This window comes from Dryobates pubescens, chromosome 31, assembly GCF_014839835.1.
Source record: "Dryobates pubescens isolate bDryPub1 chromosome 31, bDryPub1.pri, whole genome shotgun sequence".
Classification (NCBI taxonomy): Eukaryota; Metazoa; Chordata; class Aves; order Piciformes; family Picidae; genus Dryobates; species Dryobates pubescens.
In genome coordinates, this window is record NC_071642.1 from 9,009,204 (window position 1) to 9,035,302 (window position 26,099).

A 26,099-nucleotide genomic window follows, 5' to 3' on the forward strand; every position below is an offset into this window, starting at 1 on the left:
GTCTTCAGTGCCCAGCCTCCCTGAGCTGCTGTGGCCCCTGGCCTGGTCTCTGAGCTTGGGACAGGCAGCAGGAGCTGCCCTCAGCTTTATCAAGGGCTGCAGGGCCTCTGGGGAGTGGGGCAGAGAGGAGGCCAGGGAGAGACACCTCTGACAGAATTATCAGAGGCATGGAATGGGTTGGGTTGGAAGGGACCTTCAGCACCAGCCAGCTCCAGCCCCTGCCATGGGCAGGGACACCTCCCACCAGCACAGGCTGCTCCAGGCCTCATCCAGCCTGGCCTTCAGCACCTCCAGGCAAGAGGCAGCCACAGCCTCCCTGGGCAGCCTGTGCCAGGCTCATCCTCACTCTCAACAATTTCTTCCTCATCTCCAGTCCCAGGCTGCCTTCCTCAAGCTTCTCACACAGCTGCAGCTCTCTGCCTGCATTTCACTACTCACTCTGGCTCTGACCCCAAAGCAGCCTCAGCCTGGGGAAGGGTTTGGGTACCCCTGGCTCCCCAGCCAGGGCTGTACCAGCAGAGCCTTCTCCAGGCAGTTGAGGTGACCCTTTTCTTTCAAGTGGCATTTGGTAGCTCCAATCAGGCAACTGAAGCAGATGCTGAGCCAAACCCCTGGGATAGCCCAAAAATGCAGCACCAAACACAAAAACCCTCAGCCCAGCAGCCCCAGAGGCTGACTGGGCCAGGGACTGCCCCAGAGACCCCAGCCCAGCAGCCCCAGAGCCTGACTGGGCCAGGGACTGACCCAGAGACCCCAGCCCAGCAGCCCCAGAGCCTGACTGGGCCAGGGACTGCCCCAGAGACCCCAGCCCAGCAGTCCCAGAGGCTGACTGGGCCAGGGACTGACCCAGAGACCCCAGCCCAGCAGCCCCAGAGCCTGACTGGGCCAGGGACTGCCCCAGAGACCCCAGCCCAGCAGCCCCAGAGCCTGACTGGGCCAGGGACTGCCCCAGAGACCCCAGCCCAGCAGCCCCAGAGCCTGACTGGGAGATGATTCCAGTCTCCAACTATCCCCAGGGGCAAACATTTCCTCCTGGACTCCAGTGGCAATGTGCCCAGCAGTACCCTCAGCACCCAGGGGTGCTCTTTCCCACTGGGCTCCCTGGGACGAGGGAGTCTGCATCCTCCTGGCAGCCAGCCCTGCTCCATGGCAGCAAGTTCTGCCCTGAACCTTCTCCAGGCTGAGCAAACCCAGCTCCCAGCCTTTGCTCCCAGTGCCCTGCTCACTGTGGTGACCTTCCCTGGGCACTGCCTGCCCCTGGCCTCACTGCCTGCCCCCAGCACTCACATTTAAGCACTCAGTAACAGACACGAAGCTCCTGTCCAGCTGCCAAAGTATTTCAGCCCCTGCCCAGAGAGGTGAGAATCCTGAGCTCAGCTCTCTGCTTCAGATCAAAGAACTCTGCTCCAAGCTCAGACTCTGGCCCTCTGCAGCCTGCTCCGGTTGGAGCTGTCCCTGCTGCCTGCAGGGGGGTGGCACAAGGTGCCCCTGGAGGGTCCCTTCCAACCTGATCCACTCTGTGAGTGTGTGGAGCAGGGTCTGCACAGCAGCACTCCCAGCCCCTGCTCTCAGGGCACTGCTCACAATTCATCTGATTTTCTGCCCCCCAGTGCCAAGGCCTGAGGGCCATCAGGAGCTCACAGCCCCGCTCATGCCTCCCCCAGATCACCACACAAGAGCTCACTAATGAACTCCTGGGGAAGCAGCCTCCCCTTGGAGGCTGAGCTGCACCAGCAGCAAAGGAAAGGGAGCTGTCAGCAGTTCCAGCAGGGAACAAGCAGCCAAATGAGAGCAGCTGAGAGAGAGGGGGGAACACTGGCTCGAAAGCAAGGGTTAAGCAGCACCCCCTCCCCCCTGGCAGCCATCTGCTCTGCCTCAGGCCCTGCACACAGATGTGCTGCTCCCCAGCACAGCACCACCGGGAGCCCCGGCCCCTGCAAACGCTTCCAGAAGAATCCTCCTGCTTCACCTGGCTGAGAGCTGCCAGGGCAGGCCTCTGAGCACCCCACAGCAGCCCTGGGCAGCACCAGCCTGCTGCAGCCCCCTCCCCAGAAAGGGACAAACCCGATGCAGCAGCAAAGCAAAGAGCCTGAAGGAGCCTGGCTGCCAGGGGCTGCTCACGGAGCTGCGGCCCGGCACCAGCTCTGTGGAGCTGCGGCCCGGCACCCGGAGCTGCGGCCCGGCACCCGGAGCTGCGGCGCTGCGGCCCGGCACCCGGAGCTGCTGAGCTGCGGCCCGGCACCCGGAGCTGCGGAGCTGCGGCCCGGCACCCGGAGCTGCGGAGCTGCGGCCCGGCACCCGGAGCTGCTGAGCTGCGGCCCGGCACCCGGAGCTGCGGCCCGGCACCCGGAGCTGCGGCCCGGCACCCGGAGCTGCGGCCCGGCACCCGGAGCTGCTGAGCTGCGGCCCGGCACCCGGAGCTGCGGCCCGGCACCCGCTCCGCTGAGCTGCGGCCTGGCACCCGGAGCTGCGGCCCGGCACCCGGAGCTGCGGCCCGGCACCCGGAGCTGCGGCCCGGCACCCGGAGCTGCGGAGCTGCGGCCTGGCACTCGGAGCTGCGGAGCTGCGGCCCGGCACTCGGAGCTGCTGAGCTGCGGCCCGGCACCCGGAGCTGCGGCCCGGCACCCGGAGCTGCGGAGCTGCGGCCCGGCACCCGGAGCTGCGGCCCGGCACCCGGAGCTGCGGCCCGGCACCAGCTCTGCTGAGCTGCGGCCCGGCACCCGGAGCTGCGGAGCTGCGGCCCGGCACCCGGAGCTGCGGAGCCCGCTCTGGCTGCAGGCTGACAATCACCACACGGGTTGGGCTGGAAAGGATCTGCTAGATCACCCAGTTCCACCCCCTGCCATGGGCAGGGACACCTCCCACCAGCACAGGCTGCTCCAGGCCTCATCCAACCTGGCTTTCAACGTTTCCAGGCTTGGAGTCTCCACCACCTGGCTGAGCAACCTGCCCCAGTGCCTCACCACCCTCCTGGGAAGAGGTTCTTCCTCATGTCCAACCTCAACTCAGCTTCTTCCAGTCTGAAGCCATCACCCCTGGTCCTGTCACTCCATGCAGCTACAGAGTCCTTCTCCAGCTCTCCTGGAAGGCCACCAGAAGGTCCCTGTGAAGCCTTCTTCTCTCCAGGCTGCCCAAGCCCAGCTCCCCCAGCCTGGCCTCCCAGCAGAGGGCCTCCAGCCCTGCCTGCATCGCTGTGGCCTCCTCTGGCCCTGCTCCAGCAGGTCCCTGTCTGTGCTGTGGATTCCAGAGCTGCCCCAGCACTGCAGGGAGGTCTCAGCAGGGCAGAGGGGCAGAATCCCCTCCCTGCCCCTGCTGCCCACACTGCTGGGGACCAGCCCAGGGCACAGCTGAGTTGGGTTTGTTCAGCCCAGAGAAGACTTTTGAGCAGGGCTTGTTGGAACAGGCCAGGGGGGGACGGTCTGAAACTAACAGAGGGAGATTCAGAGTGGAGAGGAGGCAGAAATGTTTGACACTGAGGGCGGGGAGAGCCTGGCCCAGGCTGCTCAGAGAGCTGGGAGCTGCCCCAGGGCTGGCACCTCTGCAGGTCAGGTTGTTCAGGGCTGTGAGCAACCTGCTCTGGCTGGGGATGTCCCTGCTGGCTGCAGGGGGGCTGCACTGGATGAGCTTTAAAGCATCTGCTGATTCAGGCTCTTCCCTGGCCTTCACTCACAGAGAGGAGCCCACTGCTGCCCACAGACAGGCTGCTGAGAGGTGCTCTTGCCCCTGCCCTTGGTTCCTTCCCAGCAGCTGGAGCCTGTGCCAGCAGGAGGCTGCTTTGCTTTGCCCAAAGCCTGTTGGGTTGATTGAAAAACCTCCCAGCCCCAGGCTGCTGAAACCAACCCAGCTGCACTTGTCTGAAAGGCCTTAAAGACCATTCACACAATTCCTGCTGCTGGCAGAGCTCTCTGGGCAGGAACCTCCAGCCCTGGAGCAACTTCAAAGAGCTGGGAGGCGAAGCAAAGCCTCCAACCCCCATGCAGCTGGCTGCAGAGTCAACCTCTGCCCACTCTTCCCCAAGATGATGTTCACCCAACCTTCCTGCTGCACACACTGCCTCATACTCACCATCACTTCCTCCAGCCCTGGCTCACTGGAGAGGTCCCAGGTGACTGAAACTGGCCAAGGTGGTGCCCAGCCACAAGAAGGGTCAGATGGAGGAACCTGGAAACTCCAGGCCTGGCAGCCTGACCTCAGTGCCAGGGAAAGTGATGGAGCAGATTATGCTGGGGGCAATAACTGCACCTGAAGGATGGCCAAGGGCTCAGGCCCAGCCAGCATGGATTTAGGAAGGGCAGATCCTGCCTGACCAACCTGATCTCCTTCCATGCCCAGGGCACTGCCTGGTGGATGTGGGGCAGGCTGTGGATGTGCTCTGCCTGGACTTCAGCAAGGCCTTTGACACCATCCCCCACAGCAAACTCCTGGCCAAGCTGCCAGCCCCTGGCTGGGACAGCAGCTCTCTGAGCTGGGTTAGGAACTGGCTGGAGGCTGAGCCCAGAGAGTGGTGGTGAATGGTGCCACAGCCAGCTGGCAGCCAGGCACCAGTGGTGTGCCCCAGGGATCAGTGCTGGGCCCCAGCCTCTTTAACATCTTCACTGATGATCTGGATGAGGGCATTGAGTCAGTCATCAGCAAGTTTGCAGATGACACCAAGTTAGGAGCAGGAGTTGATCTGTTAGAGGGCAGAAGGGCTCTGCAGAGGGACCTCGACCGACTGGGCAGATGGGCAGAGGCCAACAGGATGGCATTCAACAAGTGCCAGGGGCTGCACTTTGGCCACAGCAACCCCATGCAGAGCTACAGGCTGGGGGCAGAGTGGCTGAGAGCTGCCAAACAGAGAGGGACCTGGGGGTGCTGATTGACAGCTGGCTGAACATGAGCCAGCAGTGTGCCCAGGTGGCCAAGAAGGCCAAGGGCATCCTGGCCTGCATCAGGAACAGTGTGGCCAGCAGGAGCAGGGAAGTCATTGTGTCCCTGGACTCTGCATTGGTTAGGCCACACCTTGAGTCCTGTGTCCAGTTCTGGGCCCCTCAGTTTAGGAAGGACATTGAGAGACTTGAAGGTGTCCAGAGAAGGGCAACAAGGCTGGGGAGAGGCCTTGAGCACAGCCCTGTGAGGAGAGGCTGAGGGAGCTGGGGTTGCTTAGCCTGCAGAAGAGGAGGCTAAGGGGAGACCTTCTTGCTCTCTGCAACTCCCTGAAGGGAGGTTGTAGCCAGGAGGGGGTTGGTCTCTTCTCCCAGGCCACTTCAGGTACTGCAAGGCTGCTCTGAGCTCTCCCTGGAGCCTTCTCTTCTCCAGCCTGAACAGCCCCAACTCTCCCAGCCTGGCCCCACAGGGGAGGTTCTGCAGCCTCTCATCACCTTGGTGGCCTCCTCTGGAGCCTCTCCAGCAGCTCCAGGTCCTTCCTGTGCTGGGGGCCCAGAGCTGGAGGCAGTGCTGCAGGTGGGGGCTGAGCAGAGCAGAGCAGAGGGGCAGAATCCCCTCCCTGTGCTGCTCTCCCTGCTCTGGCTGCAGCTCAGCACTCAGCTGGCTCTGGGCTGCCAGGGACCAGTGCTGGCTCCTGGGGACCGCCTGACCCCCCCAAGGCCTTCTCCTGCAGGCTGCTCTCAGCCTCTCCTCCCCCAGCCTGGGTCTGTAGGACTCCTCTCTCTTCACTCTACAAATCCACCTCAAGCTTGCCTCATGCATCCATTCTCCCTCAGCACTGCAAACTCACCACAGCAGCCCAAGCCTTGAGGACTTTTCCCTCTGTGCTACCTGGAGCCTTCCCCTGCTAGAAACCGAGGCCCAAAGGCCCAAAGCAAGCATGGGCTGAGGCCTCTGCACACAGAGCCTGACCCACAGAGCACATCTGAATTCCAAAAGCAGGCAGGAGCCTCCTGCTTGCCCGAATGCATGAGTCAGGCACTTTCCAAGCCGGCTGAGAGGCACTGGGAAGGGCTTTGTGTGGCTTTGTTTGTTTGATTACAGCCAGGGGGATCTCTCCAAAGCTCTCCTGCTGGCCCAGCTCTGTTCCAAGCTACACACAGAGGGTTTTACAAAACACTTCCACGGTCAACAGAGAGCTGGAGGCCAGTTTCAACAGCTCCTAATGACTCCTGCCCCCAGGCCTGGAGGGACCTTTGTGATGTGTGGCCAGGGGACAAATTTCCAGCTTGCTTTCTGTGAGCTACTCCCTACCACCGGCAGCTTTCAGGTGGCAGAAGAATCCACCAGCCAGGCTCTGGCACATCTCCTGTGCACAGCAGATCCTTCACCACCATTTGTGTTCCCTAAGCAGCTCTGGAGATGGCAAACATATGGTGAGCAGCAGCACCAAAGGCTGGGTGCTGTTTTTTATCTCCCAGTAGAGAGGGAGGGCCTGATGCCCACTTGCCTCACTGCTCCCAGCAGCCACACAGCTCTGGGGCCACAGGGCTGCCTGCCACGGCAGGAGGGACAGCAGCTCCCTGCTGCTGCAGCCCACCACTCACCTTCAGGTCCCTGTGGATGATTGGGGTCTTGCACTGGTGCAGCCTGGCCACGGCCTCGCAGGTGTCACAGAAGATCTGCAGCACCTCCCCCTCGGTGAAGCCTGTCTGCAGCCGCTGGTTCATCAGGTTCACCACTTGGCCCCCTGGGGAGAGCACAGCCAGCGGTCAGGACGGCCCAGGAGGCAGCCTTGGAGAGCCTCTGAGAGCAGCCAGCAACCCAGCAGCACCATGGGCACCAAACCAGGGCCCCAGCTGCCATGGCCACAGGGCCCTGGAGCACCTCCAGGCAGGGGGACTCCACCACCTCCCTGGGCAGCCTGGGCCAGGCCCTGACCACTCTTGCAGCAAGGAAACTTTTCCTCATCCCAAACCTAACCCTCCCCTGGGGCAACCTGAGGCCTCTTCCTTGCCACCTAGCACCTGAGGTGAGGGAGTAGAGCCCAACCCCCACCTGGCTCCAGCCTCCTCTCAGGAGCTGCAGAGAGCAATGAGCTCTCCCTCAGCCTCCTCTGCTCCAGCCTCAACCCCCCCAGCTCCCTCAGCTGCTCCTCCCCAGCCCTGCTCTCCAGACCCTTCCCCAGCTCTGCTGCCCTGCTCTGGGCCTGCTCCAGCCCTCAAAGTCCTTCTTGGAGGGGCTCAAAACTCAACCCAGAATTCTTGAACACCTCCAGGGCTGGGGACTCCACCACCCCCCTGGGCAGCCTGGGCCAGTCTCTGACCACTCTGGCAGTGAAGAAACTTTCCTTCATCTCCAACCTGAGCCTCCCCTGGCACAATTCCAGGCCACTGCCTCTTCTTCTATCACCTGAGACGAGGGAGCAGAGCCCAACCCCCACCTGGCTCCAGCCTCCTCCCAGGGCACTGCAGAGAGCAAGGAGCTCTCCCTCAGCCTCCTCTGCTCCAGACTAAACAACCCCAGACCGGAGCAGAGGAGGCAGGGCAGCAAAATGAAGCCTGGGCTAAGGCCCAGCCTTGCAGAGAGCTGCTCTCAGCATGCTCCCCCTCACAGCCTGCCTGCACACTCAGCACCCCAGGAGGTCAGACTCCAAATTCACACCAAGCCTTCCCCGGAGGCTCTTTGCAATCTGCTTACTCAGCCTCTGCCCTCACTTCCTCACCCAGATCCCAGGGGGTTGTGTGTGTGCTGGCAGCAGGTACAGCTCTGCCCTCTCCCAGGAGCAGCAGGTGACCTGCTCAGCCCCACAGCCACCTGGCTCTCAGCACTCAGAGCCACAACCTCTTCCTCCTTCAAAATCAGTTTTGTCAGGCTAGAGCAATGCCAGGCTGATGCTGGGGCACCCACAGCCCAGTTTGCCACACACCACTAAGTGGCTTGGCTAAAGCCAATACCAGAGGAATTCTAAGTCCATCTGCACCTGGAGGAACTCCAGACAAAAAGAGCAGGTCCTGAACCTGCCTCAGCTGCGAGGGTTTGCTGCTGTCAGACTGCAGCAGGTTGGCAGGGACCCTCAGAGGGCATCCTCCCCACCCCCTGCACTCAGCAGGGACAGCTCCAGCTGGAGCAGGCTGCCCAGGGACACAGCCAGGCTGAGCTTGAATGGCTCCAGGGATGGAGCCTCAGCCCCAGCCCTGGGCAGCCTGTGCCAGTGTCTCCCCAGCCTCCCTGTGCAGAGCTTCTCCTGATGTCCAACCCAACTCTGCCCTGCTCCAGCTTCAAACCATTGTCCCTGGGGCCTCTTGCTGCAGGCCCTGTCAAGGCCTTTCCAAAGCAAGCCCTGCAGAGATTCTTCCCTGCTCCCTAAAGAGAGAAATAAAGGCTCCCTTCTCAACCTGCCAAAGCAAGTTGTCTCACTGCACACCACAAGCATCAGGAGGTTGGATTGCCACGGTGCAAAAGCTCAGCTGTGGAGGTTCTGCACTCCAAGCAAGCAGAGCTGTGCACACCCAGCCCCAGGGATCTGGTCTGGAAGCTATGTGACACAAGAGGAGTGACACAAACCCTGGGCCTCCATCTGAGTGCTGGACACAGAAGCTGGCATGTGCTGAGCAGCTGGCCCAAGGCAGCCAGCAGAGGAACATCACTCTGCTCCCTCCAGACTCACAGACAGGGCTGACTTGGAAGGGACCTCAAAAACCATCCAGTGCCACCCCCCTGCCATGGGCAGGGACACCTCCCACCAGCACAGCTTGCTGCAGGCCTCAGCCAGCCTGGCCTGCAACACCCCCAGGCAGGAGGCAGCCACAGCCTCCCTGGGCAGCCTGTGCCAGGCTCTCCCCACCCTCCCTGCAAAGAATTCCTTCCTCCTCTTCCAGTCTCAGACTCCCCTCTCCCAGCTCAAAGCCACTGGCCCTCAGCCTGGCACTCCCAGCCCTTGGCACAGTCCCTCCTCACCTGAAATACCACCAAACACCTGACCCCATCCCCCCCTCCTTCAGACCTGCCATCATCCACTTCTCCACACCACGCTCTGCCTTTGCTCTGGTAGCCAAGGAAGGGCCAGGCCCAGAGCAGGGTTGTGCTTGGTTTTGGAAGGGAAGATGCTTGAAGCTTTGCTGCAAGCAGTGAGAAGGGCCAGAGCCCCCTGGAGCCCAGGCTCACCTCGGCAGAAGTCCATCAGGATCAGCACCTCCCACACGTCTCCGCTGCTCACCGAGTTGATGCTGGAGTCAATGTAGCCAACGATGTTCTTGTGGCCAGCCAGGTCCCTCTGCAAGAGAAGAGCTCACCCATGAGCCAGGCAAAGAGAGGCAGCAGCACTGCCATGGTGCTGCTGCACCTCACAGCGTTCCTGGCTGCTTTCCTGCCCAGGAGCAAGCTTCTGTCACTGCCACAGAGACCCTGAGCACACCTCAGGCCTCTCCCTCCTCTTCTGCTTCCTGAAGGCCTGGAGCCAAGCCAATGAACCAACTGACCCAGAGACCCCAGCCCAGCAGCCCCAGAGCCTGACTGGGCCAGGGACTGCCCCAGAGACCCCAGCCCAGCAGCCCCAGAGCCTGACTGGGCCAGGGACTGCCCCAGAGACCCCAGCCCAGCAGCCCCAGAGCCTGACTGGGCCAGGGACTGACCCAGAGTCTTCCATGTGCCCTTGGAGGGCCCAGGCCCAGGCACCTGCACCTTGCTGCTCCTTGGCACAGAGGGCACAGCAGGGCAGATGTGCTCTGCTGCCCACCCACACCATGTGCTGTGCTGACCTCTCTCATCTCCTCCACTCTTCCACCAGCACAGACCTGCTCAGCTCTCTGGTGCTCACCAAAGCCTCCCTAAGCTAACAACATCCAAGGGAGCCTTGCTGCAGGGGCACACAGGAGGCCAGGCTGCAAGGGACCCCAGGGACCATCTGCTCCAACCTCTCTGGGTGCTGGGGCACTGGGAAGGAGCTGGCCCAGCAGCCTGCCAAGCTCAGTCTCCAACTGCCCAGTGCAGGGGACTGCCCTGCTTCCCTTGGGAGATGATTCCAGTCTCCAAATATCCCCAGGGGCAAACATTTCCTCCTGGACTCCAGTGGCAATGTGCCCAGCAGTACCCTCAGCACCCAGGGGTGCTCTTTCCCACTGGGCTCCCTGGGACAAGGGAGTCTGCATCCTCCTGGCAGCCAGCCCTGCTCCATGGCAGCAAGGTCTGCCCTGAACCTTCTCCAGGCTGAGCAAACCCAGCTCCCAGCCTTTGCTCCCAGGACAGGGCTTCAGCACTACCTTTCTTTAGGTGCCTTGATGGAGTGAAGCAGCACTCTGCTGACACTGCCTCACTGGCACAAGCTGAACCTGCAAGGCAAAGGCACTCCTTGGGCCTGCCAGCTCCACACACACTGCTGGGGGGCAACCACCTTCTGCTGGGATGCTGCATGCCTGCAGACAGGGCACCTCAGCTTCAAACACTTACTGCCCACAGGCTAGGAAAGAAGGAAAGCCTTCCCTGCAGGGAGGCACAGCTTGCTCAAGGCTTGGTGACTGGGGCAAGAGGCCCTCAGAGCTGCCCAGTCAGGAGGACACTTCTTGCCCTCCCTTTCCAGCTTAGCCACACACTGCAAAGAGGCACCAGAGCCAGGAGACAATGGAAGACACCAGCAAGGCAAAGCCAAGTCAAGCAGCTTTGAAGGGAGATCTGATCCTAGCTCTGCCAGGCAGCACTGGTGATGACAAACCACACCCAGAAGCTGTGCTGGGCTGTCACACACCCCCCAGGAGGTCACTTTGAAGGTAGGAGCCTCATGAAAAACTACTGCCAAAGACACATCCCAGATCTGCTACAGGTGAGAGCCTCTGGGGGGAACATCACTGGCCCCAAGCCTGCAGCTCCTGTGGGCAGGCAGCAGAGGGAGGCTTTCATTACCTCCCCCACTTCTTAAAGCAGCACTGCCATGGTCACCAGGCTCCCAGCAAGACCCAGCAAACCTCTTTGGACCATCTCAAGTTTCACAGATTGCATCAGGTTGGAAGGGACCCTCCAAGGCATCCTGTGCAACAGCCCTGCACTCGGCTGGGACACCTCCAGCTGGTGCCCAAGGGCCACAGCAAGTCTGATCTTGAATGTCTCCAGGCATGGGGCCTCAGCCACATCTCTGAGCAACCCATTCCAGACAGACTTCAGCACCCTCATAGCAAAGAACTTCCTCCTGATGTCCATAGAATGGCTCAGGTTGGATGGGACCTCAGAGATCACCTCCTCCAGCCCCCCTTGCCATGGGCAGGGACACCTCTCAAGGCCTCATCCAACCTGATGGACTCTGGCAGCCTGGCCCCAGAGGGGAGGTTTTCTGATCATTTTCATGGCCTCCTCTGAACCATGCTGGGTGCACCAGGCCTACAGGCAGGGCACATCCACAACCTCCCTGGGCAACTTCTTCCTCAGCTCCACTCTACCCCTGCTCTCCCTCAGCTTCAAACCATTCCCCCTTGGCCTACCTCTAGACACCCTCAGGAAAAGTCCCTCTGCAGCCTTCCTGAAGGATGCCTTCAGCTCCTGGCAGGCAGCTCTGAGGTCCCCCTGGAGCCTTCTCCTCCAGATTTTCACCCAGCCACCTACCCCCAGGGCTCAGCCCTTCTTGGGGGCAGCTTTGCTCTGAAGGCTCACAGCTTACAGCAGGGTGCTGCCCAGGAGGCAGGCAGCAGGAGCCCAGGCCCTGCCCCTCCCCAGCCCCAGGGGTGCCTTACCATGATCTGGATCTCCCTCTTGCACACCTGCAGGTCGTGCTCGCTGTTGACGTACATCCGCTTCAGGGCGCACTTCACCCCATTGCTGGTCCTCACCAGGAACACGATGGCAAAGCCCCCTGGGGAGGACACAAACCAGCCTCAGCACCAGCCAAGGAGCCCCCTGCCCCTGCCCCCACCCCCACAGCACAGGCAGGAGGGGACTGGGCAGCAGCCAGCAGAGCTCCCATGTGCCTCCAGAGTCAGACCGCAGCAGGCTGGCAGGGACCCCCCAAGGGCATCTCCCCAGCCCCTGCAGGCAGCAGGGACAGCTCCAGCTGGAGCAGGCTGCCCAGGGACACAGCCAGGCTGAGCCTGAATGGCTCCAGGGATGGAGCCTCAGCCCTGGGCAGCCTGTGCCAGTGTCTCCCCAGCCTCACTGTGCAGAGCTTCTGCTGATGTCCAACCCAACTCTGCCCTGCTCCAGTTCCAAACCACTGCCCCTGGACCTATCCCCACAGCCCCTTCTGAGCAGTCCCTGCCCAGCCTGCCTGTAGGTCCCCTGCAGACAGTGAAATGCAGCTCTGAGGTCCCCCTGGAGCCTTCTGCAGGCTGAGCAGCCCCAGCTCTCCCAGCCTGTCCCCAGCCTTCTGACCACCCTTGTGGCCTCACTTCCAAAGCAGAGTTTACTAAGGCTGGGTTTGGAGTGCACCCAGCAAGGCACAACCCACCCAAGAGTCTGCCTGCCCTCAGGTCCTCAGCCCACATGTAGGTCAGCTCAGGTGTGACAACCCCCCCTGGCTTGCATGGCCCTGCATTCATGGCCCCTCCAGTGCCCACTGGCCCCAGCACTCCCTGCATGCAGGGCAGGCTGGAGCTGTGCAGCACTCAGGGGGATGAGGGGAAGGGAAGGACCAAGAGCACAAAGAACAGCAGCTCCCTGCCAGGCTCCTCATCCAGCAAGGCTCCAAAGCACAGCTCACATCCATCAGCAGGGCACAGAGGCCAATGTGAAGCACACCCAGAGCCCACCACAGCTGCTGCCTGGCTTCCAAAGGCAGGGGCAGGATCAGGCCCCCAGCTCTCAGGGGTCACAAAGGCTTACAGACACAAGGCTTGATCCCAGCCAGGCAGCAGCACACAGCAGAGCTCCCTCCAGGAGCCTTGGGGCTGCAGGTGCTGCCAGGCTGAGGTCACAGCTCTGGGGGTGTCTGCTTGGAGGCTTCTCACAGAACCATTAAGGTTGGAAAAGATGCCTAAGGTCAGCAAGCTCAGCAGTAGCCCAGCCACCAGGACCACTGAACTGCAACCTGAGGCACCACAGCTACAGCTTCCTGAACACCCCCAGGCATGGGGACTCCACCACCTCCCTGGGCAGCCTGCTCCAACAGCTGGAATTGGCAGGGGCCTTCAGTACACAGAGCAGAGGAGATTCCAGTTTCCCCTGCACAAGGGATGGTGGCTCTGGAGCTTTGGGCTGTCCCTCACCACCCCCAGTGCCTCCCATGCTGGTCACTGACTGCTCATGACCTGCACTGCTCCAACACTGCTGCCCTGCAGACAAGGCCAACAGCACCACCACAGCAATGAGGGAATCATGGCATGGGCTGGCTTGGAAGGGAGCTCAAAGCTCAGCCAGCTCCAGCCCCCTGCCATGGGCAGGGACACCTCCCCCCAGCCCAGCCTGCTCAGGGCCTCAGCCAGCCTGGCCTTGGACACCTCCAGGGAGGGAGCAGCCCCAGCCCCCCTGGGCAGCCTGTGCCAGCCCCATCCCACCCTCCCTGTCACAAACTTGTTCCTAATCTCAGCCTCAGTCTGCCCTCTCCCCCCCTGCAGCTCAAACCCCCAGGGTTTGAAGGTTAGGGTTCAGGTGCACGAGGAGGCAATGCTGCAAGCCCAGGAGCTGTGGCCAATACCTGAGATCCAGACTTCAAAGAGGGCTGCAGAGGGACCTCAAGAGCAGCAGCAGAAGCAAATGCAGTTCAGCTTTCCCAGCAAGGTGCCAGAGGGGAAGAAGGACCCAGGAGATGGCTGAAACCTCCCCCTGGCAGCAGCAGCCCAGGAGGTGAGCACAGCCAACAGTGCCCAGTGAGGGCTTTCTGGTGGCTTTGGGAGCTGTCTCTCAGCCTTACACAGCAAAGGGATCTCACTGCAGAGGCTGCTGTGGTGGGGACAGCTGCTGCCCAGGCCCTGCTGGCTGCCCAGGCCCTGCTGGCTGCCTGGACACTGCCCTGAACAGATGGGGGGCACTCTGAGAAGGCTTCCAGCACTCCTCTGAACTCTGCTGGCTTCTGAGAGCACCCTGCAGAGATGAAAAGCCTGCAGCTCACAGCTGCTCAACCCTTCCTCCCTGCACACTGCCCATCTACAAACCACCACCTCCTCAGCCTCAAGGACAACTTTCAGCTGCCAGAACCTCAGACCACAACCAATTTCTCCCTCTTTATTCCAGTCCTACCTCCAACTTTGCTAAATGTGGGCAAAGTTGAGAGGCAAATAGATCAGAGGCAAATTGCCAAGCAATGAAGAGGAAGCTCTGCCAGATGCACATTACAGGGCCATTTATTTCTATTCTCAGCAAACAGCAAGCAAGAGAAGCCTTGCAATGGCCAGGAGCTGCCAGCTCTTGTCAGAGAGCCATAAACTGCACTGGGTTGGAAGGGACCACTGGAGGTCATGGAGTCCAACCCCCCTGCAGTCAGCAGAGCCATCCCCAGCTGCAGCAGGCTCCAGGGATGAGGAGTGGTGAGACACTGGGACAGGTTGCCAGGGGGGGTTGTGGAGGGTCCAAGCCTGGAAGTGTTGAAGGCCAGGCTGGATGAGGCCCTGAGCAGCCTGGGCTGGTGGGAGGCCATGGTGGAGCTGGGGAGAACAGGCTGCCCAGGGAGGTGGTGGAGTCTCCACTCCTGGAGGTGCTCAGAAGCTGCAGCTGTGGTGCTCCAGGGTATGGTTTAGTGTCATAGTAGTTGGCTTACAGCTGGACTCGGGGACCCCAAAGGTATTTTCCAATCTTAACAGTCCTTGAGGTGACCTTGCTTGTGGCAGGGGGTTGGGACTGGATGATCCAACCCAACCCCTTCCAGGATATGATTCCTGCCCTGCTTGCCTGATGCCCTACACCTGGGCCCTGAGAGCTCTCACACTCCATGCAAAGGGTCCTTGAATGTATTTCCATCCTCAGCAGAGAGCAGGCTCCCAGGGGCCAGGAGCTGCCAGCTCCACTGCCTCACAGACAGGGCAGGATCTGTGGCACTGCAGCCAGCCAAGGTCAGTGCCCCAGGGGAGGCTGGGGAGCTGTGCCACGGGTGGCTGCCGGGGCACAGCGAGGCAGGGCTCAGCACCACACTCAGCCAGGCATGCAACATCCTCTCCCCTCTGCTGGGACAGCCTCCTGCCACTCTGTGTAAGGAAAGCCAAAGGCCAGAGACCAGCCCAGGCACAACAGCCAGCACAGCAAACAAGGGAGGGAAGGGAAGGAAGCAAGCAGGCAGCTGAGAGGCAGCTCAGAGGCCACCTCTGCCCTGCACTCCTCAGTCAGTGCCTAAGTGAAGCTCTGGAGGCAATTCAGCTCTTCTCCCATCCAAGGCAGCAAAGCTAAAGCACTGCTCACATCCCAAGGCACAAAGAGCTGCCTGTGAGCTCAGCCCTGAGCCACTCACACTGCTGAGCAGGGGGTGTGCAGCCAGCACTGCCAGCACCACAGGGCCAGCAATGGCCTGCAGGCTCTTGGGGAACACAGATTGATGGAATGGGTTGGGCTGGAAGGGAGCTCAGAGCTCAGCCAGCTCCAAGCCCCTGCCATGGGCAGGGACATCTCCCACCAGCACAGCCTGCTCAAGGCCTCAGCCAGCCTGGCACTGAACACCCCCAGGCAGGAGGCAGCCACAGCCTCCCTGGGCAACCTGTGCCAGGCTCTCCCCACCCTCACTCTCAACAATTTCTTCCTCCTCTCCAGTCTCAGTCTCCCCTCTCCCAGCTCAAAGCCATTGGCCCTCATCCTGGCACTCCCAGCCCTTGTCCAAAGTCCCTCCCCAGCTCCCCTGGAGCCCTTCAGGTACTGCAAGGCTGCTCTGAGGTCTCCCTGGAGCCTTCTCCTCTCCAGGCTGAACAGGAGCATGGAATCATGGCATCACAGAATCATTCAGCTTGGCAAAGAGCTTTAAGCTCATTCAGTCCATTCACCAACCCAGCACTGCCAGGGCACCACCAAACCATGTCCCTCAGCACCCCTCAGGGATGGGGACTCCAGCACTGCCCTGGGCAGCCTGTGCCAGGCCTGGGCAACCTTTCAGGGGCTAAATTCTGCCTGATGCTGTCTGGCTGCACACCTCTGGTCTGACTGCTGCTCTGGCTAACTGGTTTTAGGAGCAGCTAAGCAAGAAAATGGGAAGCTCCAATTCTCCCCAGCCCCTGCAGAGGCCAGAGCAGATTTCATACAGGTTTGTGACAGTGTCCTGGCCACTCTCCAGCACTTGGAGTTGTATTTTCAGCCCTTCTGTAATTTCAGCAGGATGTAAAACTCTTCACTGCTAGGCAAGCACTTCTAGAGGAGGTAAAAGCAGCCTCATGCTGCTGCACATGATCCCCTCTCAGCCCCTGGCAAGGTAAGAAGATAGCAGCCTGCTGCACTTGGGGACTCAGCAGTGTCCTGAGCCTGGAGTCCTCCCACAAGCAAGTCACAGGCAGCCAGCAATGCTCCAGCCTCAACAGCCCCAACTCTCCCAGCCTGGCCCCACAGGGGAGGTTCTGCAGCCTCTGATCATCCTCATGGCCTCCTCTGGAGCCTCTCCAGCAGCTCCAGGTCCTTCCTGTGCTGGGGGCCCAGAGCTGGAGGCAGTGCTGCAGGTGGGGGCTGAGCAGAGCAGAGCAGAGGGGCAGAATCCCCTCCCTGTGCTGCTGCTCTCCCTGCTCTGGCTGCAGCTCAGCACTCAGCTGCCTCTGGGCTGCCAGGGACCACTGCTGGCTCCTGGAGAGTTTGTCACCACCTGACCCCCCCAAGGCCTTCTCCTGCAGGCTGCTCTCAGCCTCTCCTCCCCCAGGCTGGGTCTGTGCTGGGGATTGCCCTGCCCCAGCTGCAGGAACCTTGCCCTTGGCCTTGTTGGACTTGCTGAGGTTGCCTTGGGCCCAGCTCTGCAGCCTGCCCAGGTCCCTCTGGCTGGATCCCTTCCCTCCAGGCCACAGCTGTTAGCCAAGTAGGGGAAACCATCGGGCTGGAGGGAGTCACTGATCAGCTTACCACTTCCCACCCTGAAAATGAACAAACAAATACACACCACTTCTTCACTTTGGATCTTCTCCCTGCCCCTAGCTCCTCAGGAACATTCTGGATGCCAGGAAGAGCTTTTTTCCTCAGGGCTCACTCTCTTCCCTGAGCTGGACCAGCACTGAGCATCATAGTATCAGTCAGGGTTGGAAGGGACCACAAGGATCAGCTAGTTCCAACCCCCCTGCCATGGGCAGGGACACCCCACACTAGAGCAGGCTGCCCAGAGCCTCAGCCAGCCTGGGCTTAAACACCTCCAGGGACAGGGCCCCAACCACCTCCCTGCACAACCCATTCCAGGGCTTCACCACTCTCATGGGGAAGAACTTCCTCCTCCCCTCCAGCCTGAATCTCCCCACCCCCAGCTTCATTCCATCCCCCCTAGTCCTATCACTGCCTGAGATCCTGAGCAGTCCCTCCCCAGCCTTCTTGGAGCCCCCTTCAGATACTGGAAGGCCACAATGAGGTCACCTCAGAGCCTTCTCTTCTCCAGACTGAACAGCCCCAACTCCTTCAGTCTGCTTGCTCCTGAGGTGCTTCCAGCTCTCTTTCAGCTCCAGCTCAGGGCTGTGTGTGCCAGCCTGCCCACCAGGCTGTGGCTCTGGCAGCCAGGGGACAGCCAAGTGCTCTTCAGCTGTCCCCAGGAAGCCTGAGGCTCCTGGGACAGGGGCAGAGCACTCAGAGCCCGGGCTGTGCTAGCAGGCATTGCACTTTAAGTGCTCTGCTGAACCAGGCACAAAACCACTCTTCATTTGCACAATCCCAAGGCTTCCCAACCCTTAGCCATTAAGGCTGATGTCATGCCCTGCCTTATCTCCCCAGCCACAAGCACTTCCTCAGCACTGACTTTCCCAGCAACAAGGGGCAGGCTGGCTCAGAGCTTTTGTTCCCCCCTGAGTCAGGACACTGTGATCCAGCTGCAGGAAAACCCTCTGCCTGCCCTGCCCAGCCTGGCTGCAGCTCACCAGCCCCAAAGCTCTCCCAAAACTCACTTCCCAGCATTCATACTCCTCACAGTCACAGCCACAAGAGGCTGACACTGCACATTACCCACCCCAGGCCACCACCAGCAGGCAACAGCAGAGCCACCTCAGACTCCCAGCATGGCAGGGGCTGGAAGGGACCTCTGGAGATCAGCCAGTGCAAGCCGCTGCCAGAGCAGGGCACACAGGACACATCCAGGAGGGTTTGGAAGCTCTCCAGAGGAGACTCCACAACCTCCCTGGGCAGCCTGCTCCAGGCTCTGGCACCCTCACAGGGACAAAGTTTTCCCTTCTCTTCCCCTGGCACCTCCTCTGCTCCAGCTTGCTCCCAGTGCCCCTTGGCCTGGCCTTGGCCATCCCTGAGCAGAGCCTGGCTCCAGCCCTGCACATCTTCATCCCCAGCACTGAGGGCAGCCCTCAGGCTGCTCTGCTCCAAGCCCCAGCTCCCTCAGCCTGGCCTCACAGGGAGATGTTCCACTGCCTGCAGCAGCTCTGGGGCTCTGGGATGGACTCTCTCAGGCACTTCCCTGAGGGATTCTTGACCTGAGGGGCCCAGAGCTGGCCACAATATTCCAGATGTGGCCTCACCAGGGCAGAGGAGAGGGGGAGGAGAACCTCTCTGACCTACTCACCAGCCCACTTCTAATCCACCCCAGGATGCCCTTGGCCTTCTTGGCCACTTCTTGAGCCATCTCCTCTGCTGCTGGACTGAGAACCACTCTGCACCTCTGACACCACCCTGGCTGGCACAACATGAAGTCATTTCACACCCCAAATCCCCCACCAACCCCAAATCCACACTGCAGGGACTCCTCCCAGCCCAGCCTGTGATTCTGTGCTGTGACTCATGAACATAAAGCACCGAGGCATTGGGGCATCTCTGCCAGGGGGAGAGGTGGCAAATCTCAGCTCTGGCATGGCAAGCTCTCCCCCACACAGGGCAAAGGCCCAGGAGCCCACTTGGGGCAGAGCTCAGTGATGCAATCAGCTGCAGCAGCTGCAGACAACAGCCAGGTTCAGCTAAGAGCAGCATCAAGCTCTGCAAGCACGTCAGGGAGCAGCACCAGGATGTGCCAAGTGCTGCTCTCCTACAGCTCACAGCTTCCCCTCGCCCAGGAGTGAGTCATTTGTCCATCTTCATCTGCAGGACAGGGAAAAACACCCAAGGTGCCCCAGGATTCCTTCCCCATAGAATCATGGACTTGTTTGGGTTGGAAAAAGCCCTCTGAGATCACCCAGCCCAACCAGCAACCCAGCCCCACACCATGGCCACAGGGCTCCTGAACACCTCCAGCCATGGGGACTCCACCACCTCCCTGGGCAGCCTGGGCCAGGCCCTGACCACTCCTGCAGCAAAGGAATTTCTTCTCCTCTCCATCCTGAGCCTCCCCTGGCACAGTTCCAGGCCATTGCCTCTCCTTCTGTCACCTGAGACTGGGGAGCAGAGCCCAGCCCCCACCTGGCTCCAGCCTCCTCTCAGGAGCTGCAGAGAGCAATGAGCTCTTCCTCAGCCTCCTCCAGGCTCAAACCCCCCAGCTGCTCCTCCCCAGGGCTGTTCTCCTTCCCCAGCTCTGTTGCCCTTCTCCAGCCTTCAAGGTCCCTCTGGGAGTGAGGGGCCCAAACCTGAGCCCAGGATGGAGGGTGAGGCCTGAGCAGTGCCCAGCCCAGGGGCACCATCACCTCCCTGCTCCTGTTGCCCACACTCTTCCTCAGACCACAGCGGAGCTGGGGAGGTGCTGAGACCTTCAGAGAAGCATCCCCTGACTGCCACAGCATCCAGCACTGCTCCTCCTGCTGTCAGGAGGCACCCAGCAGCTCCTCAGTAGCCACAGTCTGTCCCAAGAACACAATGAGGGGAAGGAAAGGGAAGGGACCAGGCCCTTGCTGATCATATCTTGTGCTGCCCTCCACACAGGCAGCTCTTTGCTGGCCACTCCTCACCTGGGCTGTGCATTGCAGCTCCACTGCACAACCACCATGGCCACTGCTCTGCAGTGCTGCTTTGGTCAGGATCCATCAGAACCAAGAGGTTCTTCCTGCTGGCTTCTTCCCCCCTCTTGCACAGCCCAGCAGGAGGCCATCCTGCCACACACCTGCTAAAAGCTACAATTCCAAACCCCCTTTTTCCCTCTTTGGCTGCAATGTCTGCAGCAGCTCCAAGCTCTTCACTCCCAGGGCAGGATGCTGTATCCAAAAAGAAGTGTTGTGTTGTGTTGTGTTGTGTTGTGTTGTGAATGGGTTGAGTTGGAAGGGAGCTCAAAGCTCAGCCAGCTCCAAGCCCCTGCCATGGGCAGGGACACCTCCCACCAGCACAGCCTGCTCCAGGCCTCAGCCAGCCTGGCACTGAGCATCCCCAGGCAGGAGGCAGCCACAGCCTCCCTGGGCAGCCTGTGCCAGGCTCTCCCCACCATCACTCTCAACAATTTCTTCCTCATCTCCAGTCTCAGTCTCCCCTCTCCCAGCTCAAAGCCATTGTCCCTCATCCTGGCACTCCCAGCCCTTGTCCAAAGTCCCTCCCCAGCTCCCCTGGAGCCCCTGCAGGTACTGCAAGGCTGCTCTGAGCTCTCCCTGGAGCCTTCTCCTCCCCAGCTTGAGCAGCCCCAACTCTCCCAGCCTGGCCCCACAGGGGAGGTTCTGCAGCCTCTGCTCACCTTGGTGGCCTCCTCTGGAGCCTCTCCAGCAGCTCCAGGTCCTTCCTGTGCTGGGGGCCCAGAGCTGGAGGCAGTGCTGCAGGTGGGGGCTGAGCAGAGCAGAGCAGAGGGGCAGAATCCCCTCCCTGTGCTGCTGCTCTCCCTGCTCTGGCTGCAGCTCAGCACTCAGCTGGCTCTGGGCTGCCAGGGACCAGTGCTGGCTCCTGGGGACTTTGTCACAAATTTTAACCCTTTTTATTAAAAGCTGTGCCCACAACCCAGGAGCAGTGCTGTTGGGAGTGCTCTGCTTGGGCACAGAACAAGGACTTGAGGGAGTCAGGATCTCAGCACATTCCCTCCTGAAGCATCCACAACACCTGCTCCAGGGAGGTCAGCATTACCACTTCTGAAGACAAACACAGCAGCTCCCTCCAGAGCTGGCTTTAAAGGGTTCAATGAAGAAGCCACAGCAAGGAGGCAGACTTTGTGTCAGGGCTGTAAGGCCCAAGCTGAGTGTGGTACCAGAGGAAGCCAACATGGCACTGGCAGCACCTCTGACCTCCTGAGCTCAGCCTGGGAGAGGGGAGACTGAGGCTGAGGTTAGGAAGACATTCTCAAGGGTGAGGAGAGCCTGGCACAGGCTGCCCAGGGAGGCTGTGGCTGCCTGCTCCCTGGAGGTGTTCCAGGCCAGGCTGGCTGAGGCCTTGAGCAGGCTGTGCTGGTGGGAGGTGTCCCTGCCCATGGAGCTGGCTGAGCCTTCAGGTCCCTTCCAACCCAAACTATTCAATGATTCTCTGCCACCTCCTTGAAATGCAGATGGTGACAAACAAGCACCTGGCAAATAGAGCCTTTGTTCTTCAGGTCCTGGGTTTGGAAAGGATGCTGCAGGGGTAGAAAAACCTGCACCTGACAACAGAGGTCACAAAATGCAGCAGCAGCTGCCCAGGGCAGCTGTGGCAGTGTGACAATGCACTCCTCCCAGCAGCAGCACCCAGCCAAGGCCATGCTGCCACAGCTCACCTCCCTGAGCTCTGCCCTGCAGGCAGCAGCTCTGCAGGCTGCCTCCAGGAAGCCAGCCTGTGCTGGAAGGGCTCCTTCAGGTGTCCAGCCAGGGGAAGCCAGGCAGAGACCCCTCAAATTACAACATCTCAATGGATGAGACAGTCCCAAGACATCCTCACAGGATGGGACTGAGGGGTGACTGGGAACCCTTCTCCTTGTACTCTGGGTAGGGCACAGCATCTCATCAGCAGGAAGGAATGGTCTTAGAGGGTTCCCAGCTCTTCCATGTCTTTATCAATGACCTGGGTGAGGAGACTGAGGCACCCTGCAGATGACAGTGGCTGGGTGGCTGTGTCCATCTGCTACAGGGCTGGGAAGCTTTACCCTGGGATGTGGAGAGGTCAGACCCATGAGCCAAGGCTCACAGGATGAAGATCAACAAGGCCAAGGGCCAGGGCCAGCACCTGGGTCACAGCAACCCCATGGGGAGCTACAGACCTGAGGATGTGTGGTTGGAAAGCTGCAACCTGGAGAGGGACCTGGGGGTGTTGGTTGGCACTCACTGCCCAGGAGCCAGCAGTGCCCAGGGGCCCAAGAAAGCCACTGGCAGCCTGGCTGGGGTCAGGAGCAGGGTGGGCAGCAGGGACAGGAGGTGCTCAGCACTGGGGAGGCCACAGCTGGAGGGCAGTGCTCAGCTCTGGGCCCTCACTGCAGGAAGGACACCGAGGGGCTGGAGCCTGCCAGAGAAGGGCAATGAGGCTGGAGAAGGGCCTGGAGCCCCTGGGCTGTGAGCAGGGGCTGAGGGAGCTGGGGGGGTCAGGCTGGAGAAGAGGAGGCTGAGGGAGACCTCATTGCTCCCTGCAGCTCCCTGAAGGGAGGTTGCAGTGAGCAGGGGACAGCCTCTGCTCCTTGGTGGCAAACAGGAGCAGAGGAAATGGTCCCAAGCTGCACCTGGGGAGGCTCAGGCTGGATCTCAGGAAATATTTCTGCCCTGGAAGGGCTCTCAGACACTGGAATGCTCTGCCCAGGGCAGTGCTGCAGTCACCATCCCTGGGGGTGTTCCAGCAGTGTGGAGCTGGTGCTTAGGGGCCTGACTAGTACCAAGAATTCAGTCTTGAAAGTGAGCATTAGATCTGTCTTGCTCTGGTCTGCTGGAAGCTCACTCACTGGTAGAGCCCAAGAGCACCTCCTACCCCCTCAGCTGTTTCAGGAGGTGTTTGCCACCACACAGCCTGCAGGCAAAGGACACTTGAGGCTCCCAGCAGCCTCCCTGCACTTACCCAGGTAACTGCAGGGTCCTTAGCATGGCCTCTGCTGTTCTCTTCCTCTTTCATGGCCACCTCCACCTCAGCAGCTTTTAACATGCTGAGCACTTCGGGCCTTCAGATTTGTTTGTCCTGCAGTTTGATGCCTAAACCAAAAGCTGCAGGGAGCACAGAGTGGCAGACAGAGGAGGCTTTCACTCTTGCCCCAGGGGAGTCCAATGGAGGTAGGTTGAGGACAGCAAGACAAATGGATAGAGGGAGGCTCTCTGCAGCCTCATTTCACCCTCCCCAGACTGCAGCACTGGGCTGTGTCTCTGAGACAGTGTGACCCTGAGCAAGCAGGGAGTCAGAACTGCTCTGGTTGGGAAAGACCTCTGAGATCATCCAGACCAACCAGCAACCCAGCCTGGGCTTCAGCTGACTCAGCCTCTCCCAGGCAGGGCTGACAATGCCCACAGAGCCTCCTGGCACTCCTGCCTCACTGTTCTCCCCCTGCTCTGCTCACACCTTCTGCACAGGCTCTGCTGCTCTCTCCCCAGCCTGGTGGCAGCCTTCCTGCCAGAGGCTTCATGAAACTCTCCCCTGACTTCATTTCAACCCCAGATTCTGAGCCTCCACACCACAGACAGCTACTGTCAGGCTCTTCCCAGCCTCCTCCCCAGCTGGGGGTGGTATTGGAGTGGCTTTTCCAGCCTCCCTGGCACAAAAAGCCCTGAGGCAGCAGTGGTTGGCCTCCTGCTCTCCCTGCTGTTTGCCTTCTGCTGGTTAATTACTACATGGTGGTGTGCTGCTGCTGGTGACACTCGGGCTTTGGGCTTTAATTAATGCCTCTGACTCACTCTCCCACCCAGTTCCACAACCCTCTGGTGCCATCAGGGTGCTTCCATGGTATCTGATATCCATACCAGTGAAGATGATTCACCCTGGAGTTGCAGGCCCAGCACACACACAGCCTGTCCTAGAGGCACAGCCTTGCCTCACCTCTCAGGAGCACAGGGACACAACTGAGGTTTGCTTCCCACCATGCAGGCTACAAAATGAATCATGGAATCACAGAGCTGGCAGGGCTGGAAGGGACCTCAAGGATCAGCCAGTTCCAAGCCCTGCCATGGGCAGGGACACCTCACACTACAGCAGGTTGCTCACAGCCACATCCAGCCTGGCTGCAAACACCTCCAGGGATGAAGCTTCCACCACCTCCCTGGGCAACCTCTGCCAGGCTCTCACCACCCTCATGAGCAACAACTTCTTCCTCACAGCCAATCTCAATCTCCCCCTTTGGTTTTTTTTCCCCATCCCCCCCAGTCCTATCCCTCCCTGACACCCTCAAAAGTCCCTCCCCAGCTTTCTTGCAGCCCCCTTCAGATCCTGGAAGGCCACAATTAGGTCTCCTTGGAGCCTCCTCCTCTCCAGAGTGCACAGCCCTAGCTCTCCCAGTCTGACTCCACAGCAGCTCCAGCCCTCTGCATCCTCGTGGCCCTGCTCTGGACACCTTCCAGCACCTCCAGATCCTTCCTGTAACAGAGGCTCCAGAACTGGATGCAGTACTCCTGGTGAGGTCTCACCAGAGCAGAGTAGAGGGGAGATGAAGGTTTCCTTCACTTAGGCTAAGCTGTGCCAACAGCTCATGAGCTCAAGCACACAGGGACTTGGCCAGAACAGGCTCATGGACAGCAAGCCAGAGCTCCAAGCATGACCTGAAGGACTCTCTGGAGGTGGCAGTGACAAGAGCAGTGCAGGACATGCTGCAGGCAAGAGGACCAAGTGGGGAGTCTCTGGGGAAGCAGAGGGCCTGGTGTCCCTGCAGCCAGGCTCCTGTCTGGGTGTGCACACGTGTGTCAGGAACAGAGCCCAGCTCTGAGGGAGAACAAAACAAGCCCTTGTCCCCTGGCAGCAGGCTCTCCAGCTGAGAGCAGCAGATTATGAGGCTAAAGCAAACAGGTCTGCTCTCAGCCCAGACTGTTACCTCAAAGGAAATACCAAGCTGCACTTAGCTGCTTTATTTTTAAGTCCCTTGACTTCTGCTGAAGCAAAGCAGAGCCAAGCTGAAGGGACTGCTCCAGCCCCAAAGGCCTGCCCCAAGCAGCTCCTGCAACAGGGTCTGGAACGAGCCAGGATGAACTCTCTGCATCAGGGACAGAAACTGAGCTCTGTGTGCAGTGCTTCAGCTGCAGGGCTCCAAAAGACACAGACCCAAGTCCTTGTGCTCCAGCCAGGCCTAAAAGCCTGTGGAAAACCAAGCCCCAGGCTGCCTCTCATGCATGGGAGCAGTCCCTGGGAAGCTTCCCCAAGGCTCATCTCCAAGAGGCAGAGCTCTCAGGGCCTCACCTCACCACATCCACCTGCACAGGGAGTTAGACACAGCCAAAAGCAGTGGAGGTTCTGGTTGGCTCACAAAGCTTTCAGCTGTGGCTTGGTCTGCTCCTTTGAGCTGCTTCCACTGCCTCTAAATAGCACTTTAAAAGGCTTTGTAGTGGAGGGGAGATAGAGCTGCTCTGGGAAACTTATCAAACCAGATCTTGAAGCATCAACCACCAATTAAATAGGCTGAACACTGGAGAGTTATCTTGAGGGCAAAGGAAAAAAGCAAAGCACTGACTTCAGCTGAAAGAGCTTCTCCTGGGAAAGGAGCACTGGTCACAGCCACTCAGATTTCACCCATGTCCTGAGCATCTGAAGTGGCTGTGGGAGCAAATCACAGCTTCAGAACAGGAGGGGAAGCACCTGGATGAAGTGCAAAGGACACCTGAGATTTCAAAGCAGGAAACCTGAGACAAGCACAAAGAATCAGAAGAATCAGCTGAAAGCTGCATCTCCCTGGGTGAGACAGCAAGCAGGGGGGAAAGCAGCTCAGGAAGCACAAGATCAGGAACTGCACTGCACTCATGCCCCAAAGACACTGAGTGACAGCTACAGAAAGTCAAGAGAGCTCTGAGCTAAGCTGAGCTTGCAGGAAATGAAGCTTCTCATCTCATTCCTGGAGAGCCTTTAACTAGAGGAAGCATCCAAGGGCCACAAGCACAGGTTGTGAGAGCCTCTCCCCAGTGGAGAGAGACTGAGGGCCCTGGGGCTGTCTAGTCTGGAGCAGAGAAGGCTGAGAGGGATCTGATCAATGTCACTGAATCAATAAGGTTGGAAAAGACCTCAGAGATCATCAAGTCCAACCTCTCACCCAACACCTCCTGACTAACTAAACCATGGCTCCAAGTGCCACATCCAATCCCCTCTTGAACACCTCCAGGGATGGGGACTCCACCACCTCCCTGGGCAGCACAGCCCAATGGCTAACAACTCTCTCTGGGAAGAACTTTCTCCTCACCTCCAGCCTAAACCTCCCCTGGCACAGCTTGAGACTGTGTCCTCTTGTTCTGGTGCTGGGTGCCTGGGAGAAG

At 60.0% G+C, this 26,099-nt stretch overlaps 1 protein-coding gene across 1 annotated transcript in view; it reads right to left on the reverse strand.

Moving 5' to 3' along the window:
* The window catches only part of AAK1 (AP2 associated kinase 1), a 90,954-nt gene that overhangs the window by 47,051 nt on the left and 17,804 nt on the right, over positions 1 to 26,099 (reverse strand). Inside the window, exons 2-4 of the mRNA XM_054174918.1 lie at positions 11,586 to 11,704; positions 9,034 to 9,142; positions 6,474 to 6,616 (exon numbers count right to left, since the gene is read on the reverse strand). Coding sequence (XP_054030893.1) covers positions 6,474 to 6,616; positions 9,034 to 9,142; positions 11,586 to 11,704 — 371 coding nt within the window. The remainder of the gene's footprint in view (positions 1 to 6,473; positions 6,617 to 9,033; positions 9,143 to 11,585; positions 11,705 to 26,099) is intronic.